This window comes from Episyrphus balteatus, chromosome 1, assembly GCF_945859705.1.
Source record: "Episyrphus balteatus chromosome 1, idEpiBalt1.1, whole genome shotgun sequence".
Lineage (NCBI taxonomy): Eukaryota > Metazoa > Arthropoda > Insecta > Diptera > Syrphidae > Episyrphus > Episyrphus balteatus.
This window is the reverse complement of record NC_079134.1, coordinates 109432673-109458463: the sequence shown is the minus strand read 5'-3', so window position 1 is coordinate 109458463 and position 25791 is coordinate 109432673. Positions and strand designations below refer to the sequence as shown.

The following is a 25791-nucleotide window of genomic DNA, read 5'->3' as shown; positions in this document are numbered from 1 at the left end:
CGTTGATATTTTTTTTATTTGTGTTGTTTGTTTTTTAAGCTATTGCATAGATTTTATGGCAGACCTTGGCATGGGGAATGGGGTATAGTAACGAAAAATTGTTACGCCGCACACATGGATGGTTCACTTAACGTGTATGGTATGTGTGTACCAGAGAACCAAACGAGTCGAGTATTGTCTACGAACATCGAGTTCTTACTCGAAAAAAAAAACGATCTCGAACAAACAGAATCAACACAACTCAAATATGTTTGAGCTTTCCTGTTTACGAGTATGATGACTCGCAAGTAATCCTACATTTCAAAAGAGTTCAAACGATCATTTTTCTGTTCGAGTAAAATCGAGTAAAATGATCGTGAACAAAATGTTTATGATCAATGTGATCGAATTTACTCGAACTGGAAAGGAAATGTTCAAGGTGTTTGAGGTGGTTTTTCTTGTAGCATAAATAAAAAGAGAATTAGTTTGGTACACAAAAGCAAGTTACATTAATTTGACAAGATAATGAAATGAAGAAAAAAATATTAGAATAAAATTAAATTAAATACAGAAAAAAAAGAAAAATTAATTAAAACTTAATGTTAGATACAAAAAATTGAATAAATTAAATCAAGTTAAAAATTATGACACTTGTATGGAAAAAAAATTATTTCAATTGGATTTATCTTTAAGTTTGAATTCGCAATCATCAAATTATTTACAGTTTCTGGGTTCAACCTCGATCGTTTCTCTGTAATAATATTTCCAGCCTGTGAAAAAGCTCGTTCTGATGCTGCTGATGTTGCGGGAATACAATTCAAGATTTTATGTGCTTCATAAAGGTTTTTGAATTGGCCTTTATTTTCACACCACCATTGAAGAATATCCACAGGGCCTTTCGAATTAAACTGAATTTATCTTTCTATTTCAATATCAATAGAATTCACGCTCGTTGTTGTATTTTCATTCATAAATTCCGAGAAAATATAACTGGCCCTGGAACTAGTTGTTGGTTGTTCGTCCAAAATATCTTCAGATGCCGCAGCAGTAGCAGGAACTATTGACTTTATGTAATCATATAGGGTAGGATGGTATAAGAGTGCGCAGTTGATAAGAGTGCGCAGAGCGATTTTCTTCGGTTTGAAAGGGAATATTAGACTGAATGCACTTATTTTGGAAAGATCTAAATGAGTTTGATCTGCTGTCAAAATTTCATGCAAATGTGTTTGTAAACAGAGGTGCTAGTTTAGTTTAAGTTTTTTAGCAGTTTTTTTTCCAATTTTTCTTGCCAAACAAATTAAATTTTCCGTTTAACAACAAAAAATAACAATAAACAAAGTATGGGACATTGAAAAGTCGACAAAAAGAAACATTTGAGGAAAACGTAAGATTGGTCATAAAGTTCATTGTGAAATACATATATATTCTTCGATTACATGTTTGAACGTGTAAGAGTGCGCACCATGATGATGTATAAGAGCGCGCGGGTTATAAGAGCAGTAAATGCTATCCAAGGCTTCAAAATAACTGGCATTTGTCCATATACCAGCAAACAGAAGCTAGAAAAAGCAATTCCAACCAAAAAGAAACCAAATACAAGTTTTACAAAAAAAAAAGTGAATGAAAATAACTAGGAAATATTGAAATTTTTTCGGAACCATTAATCGAAGACTAAATTTGTTGTTCCTCACGCAAGGAGTGATGGGTTGAAAAATACTCTGTTTATTTAAAGATAGGCAGTTTTATTTGCGACTTTTGTGCAAACTTACACCTGCACGCAGCTGCGCACTCTTACAAACTAAGGCGCGCACTCTTACACAATAGTGTGTATAAGAGTGCGCAAATGACCTAATGTTGTATTTTGTTTATAACTATTGAATTAATACATTTTTGTTACCAGTTTTAAGTTTTTTCGTTGCTTTAATTATAAACTAAAAGCTATAATGAAAAAAGTAGTTAAATTCTTTTAGTTATTTATTTGGTGTTTTGTCTAAAATGCTCACTCTTATACCACCTTACCCTATTTCAGTCTTTTCAGCTTAGAGGATATAATATATGGAGTGCTTGTGCTGTTAGTTCCTTGAAGCTTTTATAGAGGGCTGTAGTTTCTTTAAGTTTTTCGATTAGTGCATACCTCCATTTTATTTTCATTTTATGGCTGTCATCAACAAGCGTGTTTTTTTTACAGCTGCGGAACCGGGCTCGCATTGAAAAACGAAGGCAGCGACCCCTATCCATGCATATGGCGTTACAATGTTTTAGGTATAGGAACAAGCACTCCATATATTATATCCTCTAAGCTTTTCAGTTGGTGACAATAATTGCATTTTATTGCACGGGAGATATAAAAATGTCCCACTTTTGAATGACATTTTAATTTCGTGATAAAACAAATTCACTAAATAATGTTTTACTTTGTATTTTCCAAAATATTCAATGAACAAGTTTTTAATAAATTATTATAATGAGGCAACACTAAATGAGCCGTACAAATTTTTGAAGATTGTAACTCTAAAAAAACGTCTTTAAAAGGTCGTAAGAACACAAGTATCTCGTTCAACAAATTTGTATTAATATCCCGAATCCTATGGATATGTTGTTTTTCTTGGAGTGCGTGAACAATATCTTGCATGTTTTCTTGAATAGATTTGCACATTTCAAACTTTGATATCCACCTTGTTTTACACTCACTTTTTATTTTTTATTAAGTAAATTGCACGCAGCAGACTTTTTCATATATTTTACTAATTTCTTGCATTCTTCAACGATCTGCATGCCACAAAGTTTGGTATAATATCACCATTTTGATTTTTAATTTCGCCAAAGGTCCCCCACCCCCATACCTTACTTCGGCAGTTTCTTTTTCCACAAATAGAACATATATTATTATTAAGATTTAAGCTAATACTTTGTTCTTCCATTGTTTTTTATAAAACTATTACTTTTTTAAATGAACTCAGAAGATAACTATTTAAATACCTATTTATTTAAATAACCCTTTATTTATTTAAATAACCCTTTCTAAAACCACAATTGTAAAATTTAAATAACCTGCATTAACTACAGTTGTACCGCAAACAACCAACCCTCAAAACCTAAATAAAAAAAAAATATGCAACAGGTACCTATAGGACGTAGAAATTGGAAGTGGTTGTTTTCATTGTTCAAACTGTTCATGATTTTTCGATCACGTTCGAACACTTCAATCACTTTCGATCATTTCGAGTAAAGCCTAGTGTTTATGAACAGTCAATCTGTTTACGAGTAATTTTGTTCGTGGGTATTGAGGATCGAGTATACTCATGAGTTCAAACAATTTGTATGGTTTTGTTTGTGAGTATTTTTGTTTATGAGTAAGATGATTTACGAGTATAGAGAGAAAACGATCGAGCACGAACGATCATTTTAAAAAATTGAAATTGTTCAAACAGGTTCGAACATACTCATTTGGATCTCTGATCAGAACTTCCTTAGTGCACATTCAGCGATAAAATATCGAACACACCTTGGAATTTGAAGTGAGCTGTCAAAAAGCAATCCGTCATACGACGTATTCTATGGGTCACCCCTTTCTGTCCCATCCTTCAACTTCAACAAATGGATTGACGGAACGGACGCAACGGATACTATGGGTTGGGGCCTTAAGGCGTTGAGTTGCGATTGTAGAGAAAAAGTATTCTTGTGTTTTCTTATTTTTTGGTCTGGAGCATAGACAAAAAATACCAAGACTGGAAACTGAGCGGTCGAATGATGTTTGCCTACAAGCTGCGAGGTTTGGTGAATGTCGTCAATCTATCGTTGTGTTCATGTTGGATGTGTGGTGAATGTCATGAATCTATAAATGTGTGCGTGTTAACGTCATTTACCAACGTGGTGGCTTTCACATATATTCACAGACAACACCATACACAAAAGGGTTTTGGGGGGTAAGACGTACGAAAGTTTCCAGCCTTGGTATAGTTTGTCGATGGTCTGGAGAAGTTTATGACATGAGATTGTGTGTATCAAATGTTACCTTGTGGTTGTAGGTATATGAATTGATAGGTAGATAGAAAACATGATCATTGGTTTTGTGTAGGGTAGGTAAAAAAATAATAATTGCATAAGTTGACAAAAAATGCAATGCAATAGCTTAACCGAGGCAGTCCTCGAGTGCCACAAGTCTTTTTTTTTTTGTTTCTGTCATGTGTATTTTTTTTGGTGGTGGAAAATGCAAAAAAAACAATTTTTGTTTGTTTCTTGTGTGCGTTTTATTTGTAAAAAAATTATATTGTATGCATGCACTGCATTTGTAAATATAAAACATTCGTTTGTAAGGACAAAATCGTCTTTTAATTTTTTTTAGAGTTACCAAAAATTGACCACCATGTGATGTTTATTTTTCAACAAACAAACACAAATTACATTTGATCACAAACTTGAAAAAATAAAAAAAAAAAAAAAAACATTAAATGAGTAAGTATGAACGTATGGAAAACGTGAGCTATTTAGCTAACGTCCAAACGTCAATGTTTTTGCGTGTGCATTTAGACGATTTTCGTCTTCCGTGAAGTGAAAACGTGATCGCCCAAAAGATTGACGTTATCAATTTTACGTGAAGCAACGTTAGGGTAGGTGTTAGGTAGGTGTCCAAACGGTAGGGTAGGATGGTATGAAGGCAGAAGGCCCAACTATAATAGGCATATGCTCTGGGGTGTGTCACTTTTGTATGGAAAAAAAATTACTCTAATTTTCAAAAGCAATAGTAGTCAAAAGTTGTACTAGGGTCTGAGGTTTAATAATATGTAAAAAAAAATTATAAAATCGTTCGTCTTTGGCTCGCTCAAATCGGTTGAAGTTGTTAAGAAAAAAACGGTTTTTTATTAAAAAAATGTTTTTTTTTTTCCTTCACTTATTATTTCGCAGCTTTTTCACCAAGTGTTCAATTCCAACATATATAAGATTAAACGTTTTTTCTTGGAATTATCTTTCGTGGAAGCCTTAAAATATTTTTGTATCCAAATGACGCAATTAAAAAAAAAAACATATGTTTCAAAAACCTCTAAAAAACCAAATTTCTCCGATTTTTTCTTATATTTTGAGCGAGTCAAAGATATTAATTAAAACGAAAATTGTAAATGCAGGATTTACTTTTGCAACTTTTAAAAGCTTTTACATTTGAAAATTCCATACTTTGCATTTGTATTTTGACACATCCTAATATATACTAATATGCGCGCATGGGCTTATGTCAAAATGGCAATTCTAATGTGATAGCCATAATGCGCATATGCGCGCTTCGTTAACTTTCGGCAAGCATATCGTCGGTGAAACCAGAAAAGTTTGTAACTCCAAATTTTCTGAAAATTAGATTTGAATGCCATCTGTTAGACAAACCTAATATCTACCGTTCCTTAAACTTAGAATCCCCTTAAAGTTCATAGTTTTTATTTTATTAGCAAATTAGAAAATGAAAACTCATACAAATGCCTTCAAAACGATTTTGTTTTTTTGCTCTCCTATAAAATTTGCTAAAATGGAGTTACACAGTTTTCTGGCTTCACCGACGATATGTCGTGCGCAAAGCGATTTACGACGAATTGGAAAAGGAATATAAGACTGAATGGACTTATTCTGGAGAGATCTTAGCGAGTTTGATCTGCTCTGTGATTGTTAAGAGAGGTGCTAGTTAGCTCTTTTTTCTCATTTTTCTTGTCAAATAAATTAAATTTTCAGCTAATCTACAATTAATAACAAAAACCAAAGTACGGGATATTGAACAGTCGACAAAAAGAATATATTTGAGGAACACGTAAGATTGGTCATAAAGTGCATTGTAAAATACATACATATATATTCTTCGATTATATGTCTGAACGTGTAAGAGTGATGATGTATAAGAGTACGCAGGTTATAAGAGCAGTAAATGGATCCAATTCTATCCAAGACTTCAAAATACCAGCAAGGGCTGCAACAGCTTGAAAAGGCAATTCCTACCAAAAAGGAAACAAATAAAAGTTTGACACTAAACTGGCTAATGGAAGTAACTAGGATGTGCTGAAATTTTTTCGGAACCATTAGTCGAAGACTTAATAGAATATTTCTCATGCAATGTTTATTTAAAGTTTTGTCTGCGACTCTTAAAAACTAAGTCGCGCACTCTTACACAATAGTATAAGAGTGCGCAAATGACCTAATGTGTTTATAACAAATGAATTAATACTTTTTTGTTACCAGTTTCAATTTTTTTAGGTTGTTTTGATTATAAACTAAAAAATAAATATAAAAAAGAGTAGTTAAATTCTGTTTGTCATTGTTTTATTTGGTGTTTTGTCTAAAGTGCGCACTCTTGTACCACCTTATCCTAACGTTTGACGATAATCGAGATACAGGTAATTTTTCTGGTGTAAGCAATGAAAAAAGTTGATCAGTTCAATGTTAATCCAATACTCTGACACTTTGTTGTATCCTCATTAAAGTCTTAAGGTTTCATAAATTGATAAATTCAACAAGTCCAGCCACGTAAAACCAAAAAATTAAGAGGTTTCTTAGAAAAAAGTAGTTTAGGTTTTTGATTAATTTCTCGAAAATGACAAGATATCTTTGGATCTGGTTTCTGTATTTGTTTAAAAACAAATAAGATCATCGAATTTAAAAACCTACTTTAGTATGTACTTAGCCCGTATGATACTTCTTTTTTTCACATTTTTTAAACTTTAAAAAAGCACCCAAAGCAGTTCGACATGTCTGGAATACAAAATCTTATAAAGAGTGAGTGCGTAAACAATATTGGCAAAAAGCCAAAAAATTTACAAAAAAAAGTAATAAAAATGTTATAAAAATTAAAGTATGTTTACTTTTTTAATTCAATTTTAAAAATTTTTAGACATTTCTACCTGGAAAGTTGACATATTAATTGAATTTTTTTTATTTGTCATTTGATTATTTATAAAATATTTAAATTTGTTTGTAAAATTATAAGAAATATACAATCGTGGTTTAATTTTGTGCGTGGTGGATTAAAAAATTATGAATATAAATATTTTTTGTGGTTTGCAATTGAAAAAAAAAATGTAATGTGTTTTTGTAAAATATTAAACATGTTTTTTTCTTTGCTTTAATTGAGTTTGGTGTTGTTTTTTTTTTTTAATTGACATTTCAGCGTGCGCGAATGTATCTGTTTCGTTAATTAAAAAACGTGTTGTCTTTTTAATAATAAACAAAAATTAAAAAAAAGTACTAAAAATGTTCTAAAAAAGAAAACAATTTTTTTTTTTTTCAGTCATTTTTGAATTTTTTCCGACATTTCTAGCTTGAAACCAGACAGATCAACTGAAGTTTGTTTATTTTTATTTTGAAAATTTGAACTGTCTATAAAATTAAATTTGTGTGCTGTGAATTGAAATTTTAAACCTTTCTTGCGTTATGGGGCTATGAAAATAAAATAATATTATGTAATTTTTATTTATACATATAAAGTGCAAACATTTATTTTTCTTTTTAATTCGCATTATTTGTTTTTTTGTTTTTATTTCATAAATTGACATTTGAGTGTACGCAGACCCAGAGTTTAGTTGTTTCGTTAAAATAAATAACGTTCTATCTATTTCACACACAAAAACTGTGCCATCAAATGGCTTTATTTAAAATTTTTGCAAAAGACTAGGTGTTTGGCTTGACAAAAAAGTATAGCACGTTGTTTGTAAGTGTAACTGTTGATTTTTAATAATTTTTTTTTCGAAATAAAGTCAATTTTTTTTAAGTTGCCCCTTCCCGCTTAACGAGGGGGAATAGACCCCGTTCCCATTCGATTTTTCTCCTGTATCGACCCAACCTACACGCTCTAGCTTTTTGGCACATTGCTCCTGAATCAACCCATTAAAAAAAAACTGTTTATTTGTAAAATGTATTAGGTACGTATTATTCATATTGAAAAAATACACATTTCAAAGCCAATCTTTGACCATGTAAGTGCAGTTTAAGTCATATTTTCAATGCGGTGGACCAAGGCACAAATATTAGATAAGAACAGATTTTGAAAATGTGAAGTAAATTTTTTTTGGGTAAATGCTCTAATCTAATCTATTTTCTTAGCAATAGGTAAGTGATAGTTATAAAATTTATATTTAAGCCTAGTACATCTACATATCGCTCATTTACTTGAATACTGTCATACCTCAAAAATTCACGAATTTTCAGTTATTAATTCAGAAGTTATTGGAAATAATTTTTAAACCTGCAGAAAGTCCTTTCTTAACAATTATTCCTTTCGTGACCTTTGTTGAATTAAGTATTTAATCCTCAAGCCCACATAGGATTAAATACACATAAGTCATTTCTTAACTTTAAAAACTGACGGAGAAGGAGGACAAGTTTTGTTTTACAAGCTTATTTTTTACATCCAAAAATAGATCGATACTTAATTTTTTAGTTATGACAGTCTTCCAGTAAATGAGCGATTGGGACTTGTGAAGGAAGTCGTGAACACATACAACTTTTACAACCGTGAATCTTTCTGTGAACTTTCGTGGTGAAAAAAAAAATGGAGAGTTTTTCGTCAAGACGACGTGAAGTAGATCAAGTGCAATATGTACGGGAATCTCATTCACACGATGAATCTTCTCCACCTTATATTTTTTGGAACAAATGAATTTAAAAATTGAAGAAAAAAGCCTTGAATGCTTTCCAAAGGGAATGTAGGTATCTATATGAATTTTTTTTAGATTATCCCTTCAAGCAAGAAAACGGAGTCCAGAAAAGACAGTCCGACCTCCGACCGAGAAAAGCGGGGTTGCACTCACACACTTGCAACTTTTTGTGTATGAACACAAGGTCTAAGAGAATCGTGGTGAAAACTGAGAAAAGGAAAAAAAGTAGACAGACATAGCCAACAAGAGCAAAAGCGTCATTTTGTTATTTTTTGTTGAAGTGTTTAGTCGCGTCGTGTCTCGTGTCGTTGTTAATAAAATATAAGTGTAATTATAAACAATTATATCAAACTATTAACAATATGGAAACAAAAAAAGGTATGTTGTATATATCGCTCAAAGTGTTTGGATTAAAATGATGTGTTTCTGTTTGTGTTGTAGATGTAATCTCTAATGATGAAGAAAAAGGCAGAAGGTGAAACATGCGATTGGGCATCTAAAGAAACACCAACAACAGCACCAACAACAAATAAAATAAAATGAAAAAAATGTATTCTATTTTATATTGTATATATTGTGAAAATTTCGTTTGCCAAAATTAAATAAAAAAAAACAGTTTCAGTGAAAAAAAAAAATCTAGTTCTTTTTTTGGTCGCAAATGCGAAACGTCATCCCTTTTTTATTCCTCTTTCTGGTAGGTTTTCGCTGCTCCGACTCAGGTCCGCCTTCGGCTCCGTTTTCTCGGAATGAAGATTTTCACCACACCAATACATTTGCAATCGACTTCGCGGTGATTATAATTTCCATACTAATTTGAGCCGCCTTTGGACCAGTTTCTGATCCGAAGTCGGACTCAGCTCCGCCTCAGGCGGAGCGGATTCGGACCAAGGTCGGACCTGTTTGCTTGAAGGGATGAGAGCGATGAATGTCAAATGTTCACAAGTGGTGAGTTTTGCAGCACTTGTTGTAGTAAGGCCGTGTGTGAATTGCGTTAAATAGTTAAATCCGTGTTAAATTTTTGACACTATTGAGGTGAACAAAATAATTTCAAAAAAAGAATTTATTGTTTAAAATTTTGTCTGCCTTTTTTCTGCCATGATACAAAACAAAACCATCTGCAAAAAAAATTTAACTCAAATTTAACCAGGTCCCTAAGCCCAATAAATTTTTTATTCACCTGAATAGTGTCAAAAATTTTACACGAATTTAACTATTTAACGCAATTCACACACGGCCTAAACTGCATACTTTCCCTTTAATTAAATTAGTCAATTTCCAGCTAATGCTGCCAGATAAAATTTTATTAATGTCGGGACAACAGGTCTCAAAAGTCAAGACGAATCGGGACAGAAAAAAAATACAATATTTATCGCTTATAAGAAACACGCTTATAAGAAAACCTCGCTCAAAAAAAACTCGAACAAAAGCACCGTATACTTTCCCATATTTTTTAATGTTGAATTATGTGTTTATAAGAAACATGTTTATAAGAAAAACATTTTTCAAACCACGAACTTTCCTGTTCACATGTAAGGTTGTGCGAATGTAAGAAATAAAAAAAAAAAATTCACAAAACTAAAAAAAATATGAAGAGACCCTTAAGAAAAATTCAAAGCAACCTGTGCAAAAATGTTATTTGAGTTTGACATTTGAAGAGAATATCAGTTCTGTGTTCAATTTGTTGTGTTTGTGTTCTTTCTATCTATACCTACTGTGTTTACCTTTACTAAAAATGTTGCGAAATAATATTTCACTTAAAAGTAAATTGATAATCCTTGAAGAAATTAAATCGGGAAAAAATAGAAAAAAAATGTATGATAAATATAAAATTAATTTTTGATTGAATATTTAGACGAGGATAAGTTTTTGTTACTACTGGGTAGGTATATTTGTATAAGAAACTTGTTTCTTATATCCGTATACCTAATAGTGGAGTAACTAAAGCTCAAAAATTGCCAATATTAGGGAACCCGGCCGAACAGCTTAGATTTTGATGATCTTTTTTTTTTCAAACGTCGTCGGTAGTTAAAAATACTCTAGTCTATAGATTAAAAATTGCCGGTGTTGCCATTTTGATGCTTACTTGCTCTATAGGGCAAGTATTGGTTTCGTGTCGAAAAAAAAATTTGAGGTTTTAATCAAAACCAACATTACGATGATGGAGAATTCCGAAAAAGTGGGTCTCGCAATTCCGTCCATGCGTCTGTGCGTCCGTGCGTCTGTACGTCCATCTGTACACATTTCCACAGCCTAAACGCGTGGACGGATTTTCTTCAAATTTGGTACAGATGATTTTTATAGAATTCTGAAAGTTGTTTTTTTTTTGTTTTTTATATCTCACTTAGAAAGTGCACCTCCTATACAAATTGTTCAAGTTATATCAAATAACTCGAAAACGGCTCTAACGATTTTGATAAAAAATTTGGGTATAATTTTACAAAAAAAACCCAACTTTTGATTTAAAAAAAATATTTTTTTCTAACGGTACCTGCGATAGAACTGTTTTTTTGGTTTCAAAACATCTCTTACAAGACTAAAATTTTCATACTAAAGCGTTTAATTAACCGTAATATTAAAATGTTAAAAAATTTAAAAAAAACACATTTTTGGATTTTTAAAAAATATTTCAAAATTTTTTTTTGAAAAATCAATTTTTTGAAAACATGTTTTTGAAATGATTCGAAATTTTGTTTTTAAGTGTAAAATAATTATTTCTTCAAAATGGCATATCAACTTTTTTTTAATGTTAAAAAGTTTTTACATATAAAAAATTAATTTTTTATAAAATGGCTCTAACGATTCTCAAAATATTTTTTCTCAAAATTCCTTTTCATACCAGAAATCAGATAGCATACTTCATTTTGTAACCAAAACCTTTAAAAACGGTGTTTTATGAATTATAAAAACAGATAATATGTACTTTTTTACATAATGGGAAATGGTTTAATTAAATCTTATTATAATTTTGCCTCATTATTTCATAAAAAGCTTTAAGATAAATTCTTCTTTTACCATAAGAGCAAGTACGTGCGACGTCAGTCGTGCATTTTATTTAAATTTAATTGAAGATTTTTGTGAACAAAAAATTTTTTTTCAAAAGTTTTCTTGAATTTTATAAATTAATTGATTAATTGATGGCAAAAGATTGTGAAATTTAAGGAAAAAAATATATGGGAGTGAGGGACAATCTTCCATCGTTCAAGCGATATATGAAATTTTCTGACTTTTATTATTGACTTCAAATATAAAAAAAAATATTTGAACACAACGGCAACAACTACAATATTTTAATATACATTTTTAAAAAGCCAGAAGCTTATTCATATTTGTAAAATTAGAATTAAGTAAATTGAGGAAAGGGTAAACTCAAATTTTTGAAAAAAAAAATTATTGAAAAAATTTTAACATGCATTTTTAAAACTTTTTCGTAATATGAAATGCACTTATTTTTCAAATTTTGCGTGTCAGATTTATTATGATTTGAAATTATAAAAGAAAATGTCAATATGTATTACACTTTATGAAAAAAATCAAAAAGTATTTCATTTTCAAAGAACTTTTTTTAATAGAAGTTTTGAAAAAAAATTTAACTTATTTTTTTTTTAAAGTTCAACATTTAAATATAAAGTTGAAAGTTAAATATCAAAAGTTTAAAGTTCTTATTTGCCAAAATCTTTCAGAAATTCAATTATTTCAATGCAAAAATTCAGTTTTTATCAAAACCCATTAAAATTGAAGTAATTTTTATTTTTTTCAAAAGTGTGATATATATTGTCTTTTTTGCTTCAGTATATAACTGATAATATTTATGGCCAAAAATTTTTTAAAAATAAATTCACATTTTACCAGAAAAATTTTGGAAAAAAGTCATTTTAAATTTTTTTAATAACATTTTATTTTTAATTCTGAGTTTGAGGACCATTATCTCAAAAACTCTTAATTAAATTTAGTGGATCTGAATTTAAAAGATAAGAATGAGCTTCTGGTTTTTTAAAAATGTATTTTAAAATATTGTAGGTGTTGCCGTTGTTTTCAAAATATTTTTTTTGTGTTTGTCAGTCAGTCAGATTGTGAGAAAATTGCATTTATGGGTTAAACTATGGAAGATTGTTTCTTACTCCCTCATATTTTTATTCCTTTATTACCTAGAGAATCTTTTGTAATCATTTGTTTTATGAAATTTAAGCAAAAAAAATGGTTTGTTCAAAAAGAAATTAATTTTCATTTTAAAAAGCAAAACGGCAATTTTTAATCTATAGACTTTAAAGTATTTTTAATTAACTACGTTTGAAAAAAAAAAAATCGTCAAAATCAGAGCTGTTCGGCCAGGTTCCATAATAATTTGCTTTAGTTTCTCTACTATAAGAAACTCGTTTCTCATATCCGTTCTAAGAATATAAGAAAACACTCGGTTAAACAAATATCGTGAAATTTTTGAGTTTCTTATAAGCGTTTTGTACTGTAAAATACAAACTTTTCCATACATAGGACTTACTCCTAGATTTTTGTTTACTTCTTGCAAAAGTATCAGCTGGTTAAAATACCATTTTTTGAAAATCATCGTTTGAAAAAAAAAATAAAGGCTTCATCCATAAAATAAAATCACATTTATCGTAGATAGGTACTCGTTTAGAAACTTACTGTCTATTGATGGATCTTTTAAAAAATGTACTAAACCCCAATATATGTACGTTTTCTAATTTTGAAGAATGAATCAAGTCGTCGTAAAAGTTTATTTTTCTTGTATAATTGGATTGACTTTTCTTATAAGAATATACTGCATTTACTTTTAATGCAAGCTTAATGTCACTTTTATTTTATTTTGTTTTTTTTTTTTATTTGTTACTTTAAGCATGCAGTAAAAATAAACTGTTTTTAAAGTTTTTTTTGAAGTGGTGAAATTTGAGAAACCCTAAGCTTTTGGCATTTACAGTTATCGTGCTTATTAATTTAGACACATAAAAAAATGTTTTGAAACATGTTTCTTTTGAATGTCAGGACGGTTAAAATTGAAATTCGAAATGATATAATTTGCGAAATTTTCTCATTTGGGCTCTAGTGAAAACAAGCTATAAGCACGGTGACCATCCGTTCATTATAATAATGAACTGTTCATTATTTGTATTTTGTGTTCGAAAACATAAAAATGTTCATTATTTCAAAAGCTGTTCATATTTTGTTCAGTATTTATAATTTTGTTGAAACAAAAACGAATTTTTGGAACAAAATGATAATGCGAACTAGGGATGTTGCGGATGTAGATTTTTACACATCTGCGGGTGCAAACGCGGATGCGGATTTTTGAAAGCTAACATCTACAGATACGGATGTTTAAGATCTTATTAAAAAAAATAATATAAATGAAATTAAAATGATGATACAGTTATAAATAACATTTTTATTATTTGTATTTAATGAGAGAAATTAAAAAGAGGTGCATTTGACTAAATAAAAAGTAATGTCGCCATCTTCTCTGCATCAAGTCGGTTACACAGAGGATCGTTAATTAAGCCCGCGCTACTTGTACGAAATAAGTGCTCCCTTGGAAAACAGCCTTGTAGAGGGGTAGAAATTGTTGTTAAAGTCTTCACTGGCAATGGCATTTTTTTCGGAAAGAATGATGCCTATTAAAAGCCTGTTTTCATCCCAAATTTTCTAATTTCGAATTCCAAATTCTAAAATTTTCCTATACATTTGAAATGAGATAATTTGCGAAATTGTCTCATTTGGACTGTAGTGAAAACGGACTATAAAATTAAGACTTTTGCATTTTGTCTGTGTTTTGGCTAAAAAAAAATCGCCGGCTCCACGCAACTTCTTTTTTGTCGCAACTTTTGTTTGAGTTACTTTTTGAAATAAAAAAAACAATAGGTAGAAACTCGCTTAAATTCTTGTTTTAGTTCATTATTTCATTTCATTTTTTTAAAGATTTGTTTTTTCTCTTAAACATTGCTCTAAAACGTACAGAAAGAATAGATACAAGGGTTTTAGTTTAGAAACAACTCAATCAATATGTCTTAAACATAACTTGATTTCCTTTTATTCAATTCATATTGGGCGCATTCACGAATCTTACGTAGTCTAGGTACTCGTTCTGATTGGCTGAAACAACTAAAAAATAAGTTAAAATTTCCCCTTCTGACGTAGTGTACCTATGTTTGATGGAAACAATTATTGTATTTAATTTAATTTTTTTGTGGAATTGATGAAAGTATTTAAATATTAATTATGAAATTGAAAAATTATGAAAGGGAAAAAAGCAAAAACACAAATTTTTTTTTGTTAAACTATGTTTTCATCTGTCAAATATGACAGTTCAAAATTGAAGTAATTTTTTTTTTTTTTCAAAAGTGTGATATATATTGTCTTTTTTGCTTCAGTATATAACTGATAATATTTATGGCCAAAAATTTTTTAAAAATAAATTCACATTTTACCAGAAAAATTTTGGAAAAAAGTCATTTTAAATTTTTTTAATAACATTTTATTTTTAATTCTGAGTTTGAGGACCATTATCTCAAAAACTCTTAATTAAATTTAGTGGATCTGAATTTAAAAGATAAGAATGAGCTTCTGGTTTTTTAAAAATGTATTTTAAAATATTGTAGGTGTTGCCGTTGTTTTCAAAATATTTTTTTTGTGTTTGTCAGTCAGTCAGATTGTGAGAAAATTGCATTTATGGGTTAAATTATGGAAGATTGTTTCTTATTCCCTCATATTTTTATTCCTTTATTACCTAGAGAATCTTTTGTAATTATTTGTTTTATGAAATTTAAGCAAAAAAAATGGAAATTAATTTTCATTTTAAAAAGCAAAACGGCAAAATCGGCAATTTTTAATCTATAGACTTTAAAGTATTTTTAATTAACTACGTTTGAAAAAAAAAAAATCGTCAAAATCAGAGTTGTTCGGCCGGGTTCCATAATAATTTGCTTTAGTTTCTCTACTATAAGAAACTTGTTTCTCATATCCGTTCTAAGAATATAAGAAAACACTCGGTTAAACAAATATCGTGAAATTTTTGAGTTTCTTATAAGCGTTTTGTATTGTAAAATACAAACTTTTCCATACATAGGACTTACTCCTAAATTTTTGTTTACTTCTTGCAAAAGTATGAGTTCGTTAAAATACCATTTTTTGAAAATCATCGTTTGAAAAAAAAAATAAAGGCTAGATCCATAAAATAAAATCACATTTATCGTAGATAGGTACTCGTTTAGAAACTTACTGTCTATTGATGGATCTTTTAAAAAATGTACTAAACCCCAATATATGTACGTTTTCAACAGTTTTCTAATTTTGAAGAATGAATCAAGTCGTCGTAAAAGTTTGTTTTTCTTGTATAATTGGAGTGACTTTTCTTATAAGAATATAATGCATTTACTTTTAATGCAAGCTTAAAGTCACTTTTATTTTATTTTGTTTTTTTTTTATTTGTTACTTTAAGCATGCAGTAAAAATAAACTGTTTTTAAAGTTTTTTTTTGAAGTGGTGAAATTTGAGAAACCCTAAGCTTTTGGCATTTACAGTTATCGTGCTTATTAATTTAGACACATAAAAAAATGTTTTGAAACGTGTTTCTTTTGAATGTCAGGACGGTTAAAATTGAAATTCGAAATGATTTGCGAAATTTTCTCATTTGGGCTCTAGTGAAAACAAGCTATGAGCACGGTGACCATCCGTTCATTATAATAATGAACTGTTCATTATTTGTATTTTGTGTTCGAAAACATAAAAATGTTCATTATTTCAAAAGCTGTTCATATTTTGTTCAGTATTTATAATTTTGTTGAAACAAAAACGGATGTAGAATTTTTCACATCTGCGGGTGCAAATGCGGATGCGGATTTTTGAAAGCTAACATCTACAGATACGGATGTTTAAGATCTTATTAAAAAAAATAATATAAATGAAATTTAAATGATGATACAGTTATAAATAACATTTTTATTATTTGTATTTAATGAGAGAAATTAAAAAGAGGTGCATTTGACTAAATAAAAAGTAATGTCGCCATCTTCTCTGCATCAAGTCGGTTACACAGAGGATCGTTAATTAAGCCCGCGCTACTTGTACGAAATAAGTGCTCCCTTGGAAAACAGCCTTGTAGAGGGGTAGAAATTGTTGTTAAAGTCTTCACTGGCAATGGCATTTTTTTCGGAAAGAATGATGCCTATTAAAAGCCTGTTTTCATCCCAAATTTTCTAATTTCGAATTCCAAATTCTAAAATTTTCCTATACATTTGAAATGAGATAATTTGCGACATTGTCTCATTTGGACTGTAGTGAAAACGGACTATAAAATTAAGACTTTTGCATTTTGTCTGTGTTTTGGCTAAAAAAAAATCGCCGGCTCCACGCAACTTCTTTTTTGTCGCAACTTTTGTTTGAGTTACTTTTTTAAGATTTGTTTTTTCTCTTAAACATTGCTCTAAAACGTACAGAAAGAATAGATACAAGGGTTTTAGTTTAGAAACAACTCAATCAATATGTCTTAAACATAACTTGATTTCCTTTTATTCAATTTATATTGGGCGCATTCACGAATCTTACGTAGTCTAGGTACTCGTTCTGATTGGCTGAAACAACTAAAAAATAAGTTAAAATTTCCCCTTCTGACGTAGTGTACCTACCTATGTTTGATGGAAACAATTATTGTATTTAATTTAATTTTTTTGTGGAATTGATGAAAGTATTTAAATATTAATTATGAAATTGAAAAATTATGAAAGGGAAAAAAGCAAAAACACAAATTTTTTTTTGTTAAACTATGTTTTCATCTGTCAAATATGTCAGTTCAAGTTTGACCAGCTTTTTGGTGCAAATTCGCATTCCAAAAGCTACTTGAACGTAGTCACTACATTCGTGAATGCACCCATTTGCTGTGTAGATACGTTCTTCAGGCAAAAACGTGACGTATTTACTAAAATTAACATGTAAGAATGATTGAAATCCATGTCCAAGTGGAAAAAATATGTGTAAATAAAATCACTATTTTTGAAATTCTTGACTTAATTCAGTCATATTTTATATATTTCGTGCAAAGATCTACCTAAATGTTTTCTTTTTTATACCCTATTAGGACACAACTGGACACATACATACGTTTGAAATGTATCTACATAATTTTAGTTTACTGTATTGTATACATACGTAGGTACATATTTGTTCGATTTTAACTTATAATCGACTGCAATTGCAGGCCATGAACTACGTGTATCTAATTACACTGCGTAAATAAAATAAACGCTATAGGTTAGGTACATCAATAACATGTCCTTCTCTTGTTTAAACTAATACTCCATCTTACCGCTCACCCTCATCATCGTGAGATATCTATATATGTATTTAAGGAAAGTTACACATGCATGAGGGTACAAAAGGTAGGTACTACTTGCTTATTTTTACTTTGAGGTTTGTTAAAGATATCAATCTATCCAAAAACGAGCAAATACTGGAAAAAGTCTGGTAAAATAATGAAGGAATTATACCGCCATGTGTAAATATCTGGACACACGTATGGGAGTTTAGACAAAGCTTTGTGAATATACTTTTGTTAAGAAAACACCGCCAACATGCCGAATTTACAACGTTTTTAGTTCCATATTTACTTAAAAAGAATAATAATTTTTCTAATTTCAGGCAATTGTATACGAAGGGCAAGATAAAAATCCGGAAATGTGCCGAGTATTATTAACTCACGAAGTTATGTGCAGGTGAGTTTTTTTTTTTATTTAAATACATTATGTAAATCAATTTTTGGCTGAAATTTATGTTGCCATTTATCAAATGAAATTGAGTTGTGTCTTTTGTGGGTCCAAGCAGTGGCGTACGTTGAGTTGTGGGGGCCCCGGGACAAGACTTAATTTTGGGGCCCCTTTGATATTTGGGGGCCCCTAAGATACAAAAAAAGTACGTATACGCCACACATTTTTTTTGTATGGCTTATTTATTTTTAGGTTTATTTTAATTTATTAATATGTTCGTAACGCACTTTGCTATACTTACTTAAAATTTCTATCATAAAAGTAGTAAAAACTTGTTCTAGGGGCCTCCAAAATTAAATATTTAGCGGCCCCTAAAATAAAAATTTTTGAAGCTTAGGGGCCTCTGTTCTGAAGTAATGTGTTCACATTTGATTTTCCATCATCAAACATAGTTTATTTCTTTTGGGGCCCCTGATAAATTGTTTTTGGGGCCTCAAAATTAAGTGCTTAGAGGCCCCTAAATTGATATTTAATTTTCCATTTGGTTGTTTTGAACCACTGAAGTAATAGCTTTTGAGGATCCTCAAATAATATTTGTGATGTCATCAGAAAATTTGATGAATATTTTTGTTCTCCTTAGTATCTAAAAGATTTTGGGGCCCCCAAATTAATATTTGATTGCCTCTCAACTAAAGGGTTCCTAAAAGTAATATTTTTTGGGGCCCTTAGATAAAATTATAATTTTTTATCAGATCAATATACATATGTATATTGTGTGGCTACCAATGCATTATACATTACACTGAACGACATAATTTGTCTCCATTGTATCCGAAGTGATTCAAATACATTTCAATTTACTTCGTAACTCAATTTATGCTAACAGTTTCCTTCTCTGCATTGTCTCCAGTGGGGGCCCTGAGGTCGGTCGGGGGCCCCGGGGCGTCGCCCCGCTTGCCCCAAGGGAGTGTACGCCCCTGGGTCCAAGGTGCTTTTCGCTAGTTAGTGTTATTATATAAATCTCATCAACTGCATAATCCTAGTTCGGTATTTATATAAAAATGCCTTTTTTCTTAATCTTCAAGGTCAGAATACTACAAATCGTTTAAAAATATTAACGTATGTCAATTTTGTGTGGTTATATTTTAATAATAAAAAAAACAACATTTTTAAAGCCCATAAGATTAAAATTACTTTGCATTGTTGCGGTTTTTTTGAGCAGCTCTTAAGAGTGGGTGTCCCCGAATGACGAACTCAGACTTCATGTAAATGAGTTTGTGTGTATTAGTGACCTTTCTTCGCCACGTTCAACGTTCATCTCAACTCAGTTCTCTCTCGGTATCTTTATTTGCATTCTCTTTCCCTTTCTAGAGGACCAAAGTCATAAAATTAAAGTCTATTTAGGTAGAAAAAACAAATCAGCATCAAGGAAATAGCAAAAAAAAAAGGGTTGCAAGCCTTGCAAGTGTATATTGCGGTTTTGCTTTGCGCAACAGACTGCCTGTCTTTCCAAATTTTGTTTTCATAGAAAAAAATATATCCATACAGTTGCTCAGAAGAATACCTAACATGCAACATCATAAATTTATGAAAGAGATAAATAAACCAGTTTAAAAAAAAAAAAAACAAGAATACAAAAAAAACTCGTTTATCCTATTCCATATACCTACCACGCAACACCATATACCATACATTGCAAACGTGCGAGAGATCCATTTCCTGTATCCTCTCATTTTCGCGAAAAAAATACAACAACACTTTGCATGCACTTAGCCTGGCGCCAATCCTTTTTTATGGAAAAACCTATGTACAAACAATATGTAGAATGCAGATACCTAAGTTCATCTTATTCTTTATACCACCAAACAACCACTCGACAGAGCGAGTGCGAGAGATCATGTAGAAACAAAATAGAAGATAATAAAGAGAGAGATACAACTAGCGCCAGCGGAATTTGTTTGAACTACAAATTCCAATACATACGCATTCCATGAATTTCTGAGGAAAAAAATGGAAAGTAGACTCTTTTTCAAAAATTAATTGTAAGAAAACTATTATAGCAATTCTTATTTTCTAACTTGATATTGATAGTAAAAATAATGAAAAAAAATAAAATAAATATAACAAAAAATCTAAAAATTCTGGTTTCATAGTACAGTTTATTGTTTTTGGGGCTACTTAAAAAGCGATTGGAGGGTTACAAAATAATATTTTCCAACAAAATATAGTTTTACTCCATAGTCCATAAACTAAGCTTTTAAATAAAATAAAAATCAAAATCATACTTTGAAAAACAAAGAAATTAAACCACTTTTTTTAAAAAAAGTTAAGAAAAAATGACTTTTTAGTATTTATTTGTTGTTTAAGACCTTAAAACTTAATATAAATTTCTTAAACTAATCAATGTAATAGTTTGAGTTGAGGTACTTATTTCTTTTTATTTCGATGAATTTTATCAATAATTGCAGAAGTTATACATGTTCAAACATTGTAACATAAGGAAAAATAGCTTCAGTTTCGATTAATTTTTTTCTATGAAAAATACATTTTTAGTTTTTCAAAATAGTTTTACTCCGTAGTTTGATTCAACCTCAATCCAAAATAGAAATAAAAAAAATAAAAATTTTTGTCTAACTAAGAAACAAACCAATGTCTTTCAGTTCGTTCTAAAAGAACGAAAATTTTATCATGTTTTGTTCTCTCTTAATTACAAGTGCACAAATTTGGAAATTGTGGGGATGAAGATATTTAGCCTTGTTTATTATCTAAATAATAAAATTTATTTCATTCAATTATCTTTAAAAATGTAAAAGTTATTCGACGATTTGTAAACGATAACCCGATTTTTACGTGGTCCACTCAGCCTTAACCAGCTATATAAAATTAAAAAACATCCACTTCAAAGAACTTCAAAAGGTTTGTTCGTTGCGAACTCTAGGGCACTCTGGGTCGCTCCAAATTCGTCGTGAAGCGTTTTTTGTGGCTCTGTTTTCAACCACAGTTATTCGTTCTGTGTTCGCCGTCTTTTTGACCGCTCTCTAAAGGGACTTTGGACAACCCTTTCTATTTTGTCAGAGCGCGGAATTCAGAGTTATCAAAATCATGCCAAATGTGAGTTGTAGTTTGTGGATACCAAATTTGTAGAAATGAGATTTTTCACGAATAAGAAACTACTGTACACATTCACAAAAAAAAATATTCTAACGCAAAAAGCAAAAATGGCGCCAACTTATTATTTTTACATTCGTTTCGGTACGCCCCAAAAACAAACAAATTTGAATACCTATTTGGTTTGGGCCCGAATCGTGTTTGCGTACTCCAAAAATGTTTATTATTTTTTCTAGATTTTCCACTCCGAAAATCTGTAATTTAAATTTAAAAGAGATAATGTTCTGTTTTTTGTTTTCGATCTATTTTACATTTTATTTTTCTACGTCGATCTTAGATTAGATTGTCTTTAAACTCCATTTGTGCTTATTTCAATGAATTTATCTAGGTACTTTTAAACAACTTAAATAAATGTTTGTTGTTTGTATTTGCAAAATTTTACTTCTGCGGTGTGAAGTCGACGTTTTTTTTAGCCGATCGTAATCGGTTAGCAGAATGTCGACAAAAAATATTGACTGGTAAAAAAGTCGGTTCACACTACTAAAAATAAAACGAATATTCGAGAAAAAAGAGGTGTTTGGATGTTAATCCAAAAGACATTCAAAAGATTTACAATAACTCAGGAGGTGAAAAAAAATTTTCGTTTTAGAAGTAATTCCTGATCAGCTAGTCCTGTGCCCTAGATACCCTACTTATAAGTAACTGTTTAGGAAAAATAAATTTGCATTGTTTATGTTACGTTGGCTTTCCTCTTTTTATCAATTGCTCTCTTTTTTGTACCTTGTTTTTCTTCTAATTCCTCTTTTCAAACGGTTCGAGAGTTTTCTTTTTAGTAAGGTCCCACATGGACACCCTACTCTAAAGTTATGTTGGTAATGTTGGCTGACAAACGTCAGTTTTGTTTTGTGACGAAAATAAATGTGGCTGCTTTTTGGAGCATTCCGAAATAAATGTTTTCGCGTGTGTAATAAATTTAAATTTTAGTTTTCAGTGATTTAAAACAAAATAATCATTTTTATCAAAAAAAACAAAACCTATTTCCATGGCAAAACTGGGTTTTATGGTTTTTCTAGTAGTTCATATGGCAGCCAGCTTTCCAATGCAAAAAGAATTATCAAAATTGGTTCACTCAGTCCAAAGTAATGAGGTAACAAACACAAAAAAAATAAATTGCACGACTGGGGTCGCACGTACTTGCTCTTATGGTAAAAGTTACTCTAATGTTAAAATAAGGGAAAATTTAAAATTTGATATTTTCACGGAATTTCATAAGTGGTGCAAAAAAAATAAAACCTGTTTTTATAAATAATTAAATACCGTTTTAAATGATCTTTTACAAAAAACTAAGTATGCCATTTTTAAAAATAAAAGTTGGTATGCCATTTCAAAAATAATTAATTTACACATAAAACGAAATTTCAAAATTTTTTACCAACCCGTTTCCTAAAAATTGATTTTTCAAAAAAAAATTTTGAAACATTTTTTAAAAATCCAAAAATGTGTTTTTTAAAAAATTTAAATTTTTTTCAAATAATGAATATTTAAACGTTTCTGCATAAAAATGTTGGTCAAAATCTGTTTTGTCGTTTACGAGAAATTCATAAATCAAAAAAACCGTTCTATGGCAGGTACCGTTAATAGCTTTTATGTGCTTCACTACCAACAAAAATTTTAATTAAAATCGTTTGAACCGTTTTTGAAAAAAATTAACTTTTCTATTTCCGTTATATGACAGGTACCGTTAGTTTTGGTCCTAAAAAAAATTTCAATTTGTCCTCTGGGCAATTACCCAAAACTGTTAACTACCAAGTTTGAAAGAAATCGCTCCATTAGTTTAGGCTGTAGCTCGAGGTACACACAGACGGACAGACAGACAGAATTGCCGGACCCACTTTTTTGGCATTCTCCATCATCGTAATGTCATGTAAAACTGTTATCTCGAGTTAGATTTTTTTTACGAATCCTAAACTTGCCCTATAGTATACCTATATCGCAAGTAAAAATACAGACGAATTGAATACCTCCTCCTTTTTGGGAGTCGGTAAATAAAAATGGAAATAACTGAAACGATTATGGACGAATTTCACTATTTTCACGCAAAACATATTGTTTTGGTATTAATTTCTCATTTTAATCAGTGCCGGCTTTTTTATGTCTTTTAACTTTTCATTTCTTTGAAATGAAGTTCGTCCATACTCAATTCATTATTTTCCATTTTAATTTTTACTTTATAAATACTTCACAGATTTATTTCGCACACGAAAATATTTTTGATCGGAATGCAGCAAACAGCAGCTACATTTTTTTTTTTTCGTCACGAAACTGGAGCTGACTTTGTCATCGATCTCAGGACTGTGGCCCGTTCTTTTATAAAATTAAGTTAAATTAAGTTGTTGTGTTGTTGTAAGATTTTGTTATAAAATTTCAACTTTTATTTCGGAACGACTCATTTTTCATTTTGTTGATCTATCAAAACAAAATTGTTTCAGATCAATTTTATGAATAAATAAACAAGAAAAAATTAATTTGGTACTGAAATAATTCTTTCAAATTGAATTGTAAGCAAATTGAAACAAAAATATCCATTAAATAATTTCAAATATGAAAACAAACAAAAAGTTCCCTCCTCACATCTTCCCGTCTCTTCGTCATTAAGTTATTTTTGACAGATTTACATTGAAACTCAAGTCCAGAAGCTGGGTTGCAAAAAGTAACAAAGTGTAACTATTTTACATCTTAACATTGCATTCAGGAACGATGTTGTTACATTTTGTAACTTTTTTCTCATTTCGGAACGATACAATTTAGCTATTATTAACAGTAGTTAACATTGGCGAATAAAAGAATGCGCTTCTGTTATACTTTCTTGCCGCACTGGGTTTAATCCCTTTGAAAGTTCTTGTCAAAAAGTAAATTTTCGTACCCAACGCTTCAAAAGAAGTATAAAGCCAGAATTATAACTGACTGAAGCGTCGGATGAAACGGAGGGGAACAGCGGTCGCAACCGCACTCGACGGATGAAAACTTATCGAAAAGTCAAAGAAAACAACAAAAATTGACAGTAGCTTGCGACTCCATCCGCCAATTATGGTTCTGGCTTAACTTGAAAAATTTGAAAACAAAAATCAGCTGATTTAACTTAAGCTCCGAAGTGTTCGATGTAAAATGAAAACCCGAGTAACTCTGATTTTTTTGACAGTTGATTGACAAGACTCAGAGTGCCCTGGAGCGGGCAACAACGATCAGCCCTAAAGACACACTGATCAGTTTTTTACTACTCACACCCATCGTAACTATCTTCATTTGCTCATGATTTAAAATGAAGCACAATCAGTAGTTTTCAAGAAAAGTACTAATGTTAATTCCTCCTCCCTGTCAAATCATCCCGACCTTGCCCTAAGCAGTTTTATATCTATATGTTATTTGTCCTTATATCGAATTCAAAAGTTTTAAAGCTTTAATGTTAAGCTGTATATGGCTTTCGGGGAGTAAAATAACATGAGTGTTCCAATTAATATGATAAGCTAATTTCTTTTTGGAGACTTTTGTGTTTAATTTTTTGCTTATAGGATATAATATACATGGATAGGGGTCGCTGCCTTCGTTTTTCAGTGCGAGTCCGGTTCCGCAGCTGTAATAAACACGCTTGTTGATGACAGCCATCCAATGAAAATAAAATGGAGGCATGCACTCATCGAAAAACTTAAAGAAACTAGAGCCCTCTATAAAAGCTTCACGGAACTAACAGCACAAGCACTCCATATATTATATCCTCTAAGATTTTTTGTTTGTTTATTCGGATTATTGAAATCACCGATAAAAAAATCCCCGGTAAAAAATCGGTTATCTTGACTTCTACGTTACTGTCGGAGCCGGAGTCGGAGTCGTAGCTGGAATAGCTGTCAAATTATTTAATGTACGAACTAGAGTCGGAGCCCCAGCCGCAATCGGAAGAGTTGACCAACTTTTAACTTTTACGTACCACACATGTGACGTTTGCATTTTTGACGGGAATAACTTGGTGATTATATATTTTTATAGTTTTTCAATAAAAAAAAGTGGATAAATATGTAAATAAAAAAAAAATGTGACCAAAAAATTATTTTTTGAGAAATTTGATGTGGTTGTAAAGCGGCCCATACACACCACACTTGTGTGCACACCGGAGCGGCAAAATCAAAACTTTTTGATTTTTTTGTGTCGGTGTCATGATCGGTGTGCCGTCTGTGGTGCGGTGTACACACAAATGTGCGCACAAGTGTGAACACAAGTGTCTTGTCTATGGGCCGCTTAAACTACAAATATACCATAAAACATCAAAAAGCCGTACGACACATTTTGTGCGTCCTTTTTGTGAAACGTACGACAAC

The 25791-nt window shown here is 30.6% G+C and overlaps 1 protein-coding gene across 10 annotated transcripts in view; it reads left to right on the top strand.

Moving 5' to 3' along the window:
- The window catches only part of LOC129907712 (transcription factor collier), a 153594-nt gene that overhangs the window by 43317 nt on the left and 84486 nt on the right, over nt 1–25791 (top strand). For 7 of the 10 annotated variants that reach the window (XM_055984040.1, XM_055984039.1, XM_055984041.1 and 4 more), the window contains exon 4: nt 18249–18322. In XM_055984040.1, the coding sequence (XP_055840015.1) occupies nt 18249–18322 (74 nt within the window). Of the gene's footprint in view, nt 1–7311; nt 7413–7492; nt 7661–10270; nt 10419–18248; nt 18323–25791 lie in introns of those variants that run through there. The other 3 variants (XM_055984049.1, XM_055984047.1, XM_055984048.1) reach the window with 3 other exon arrangements.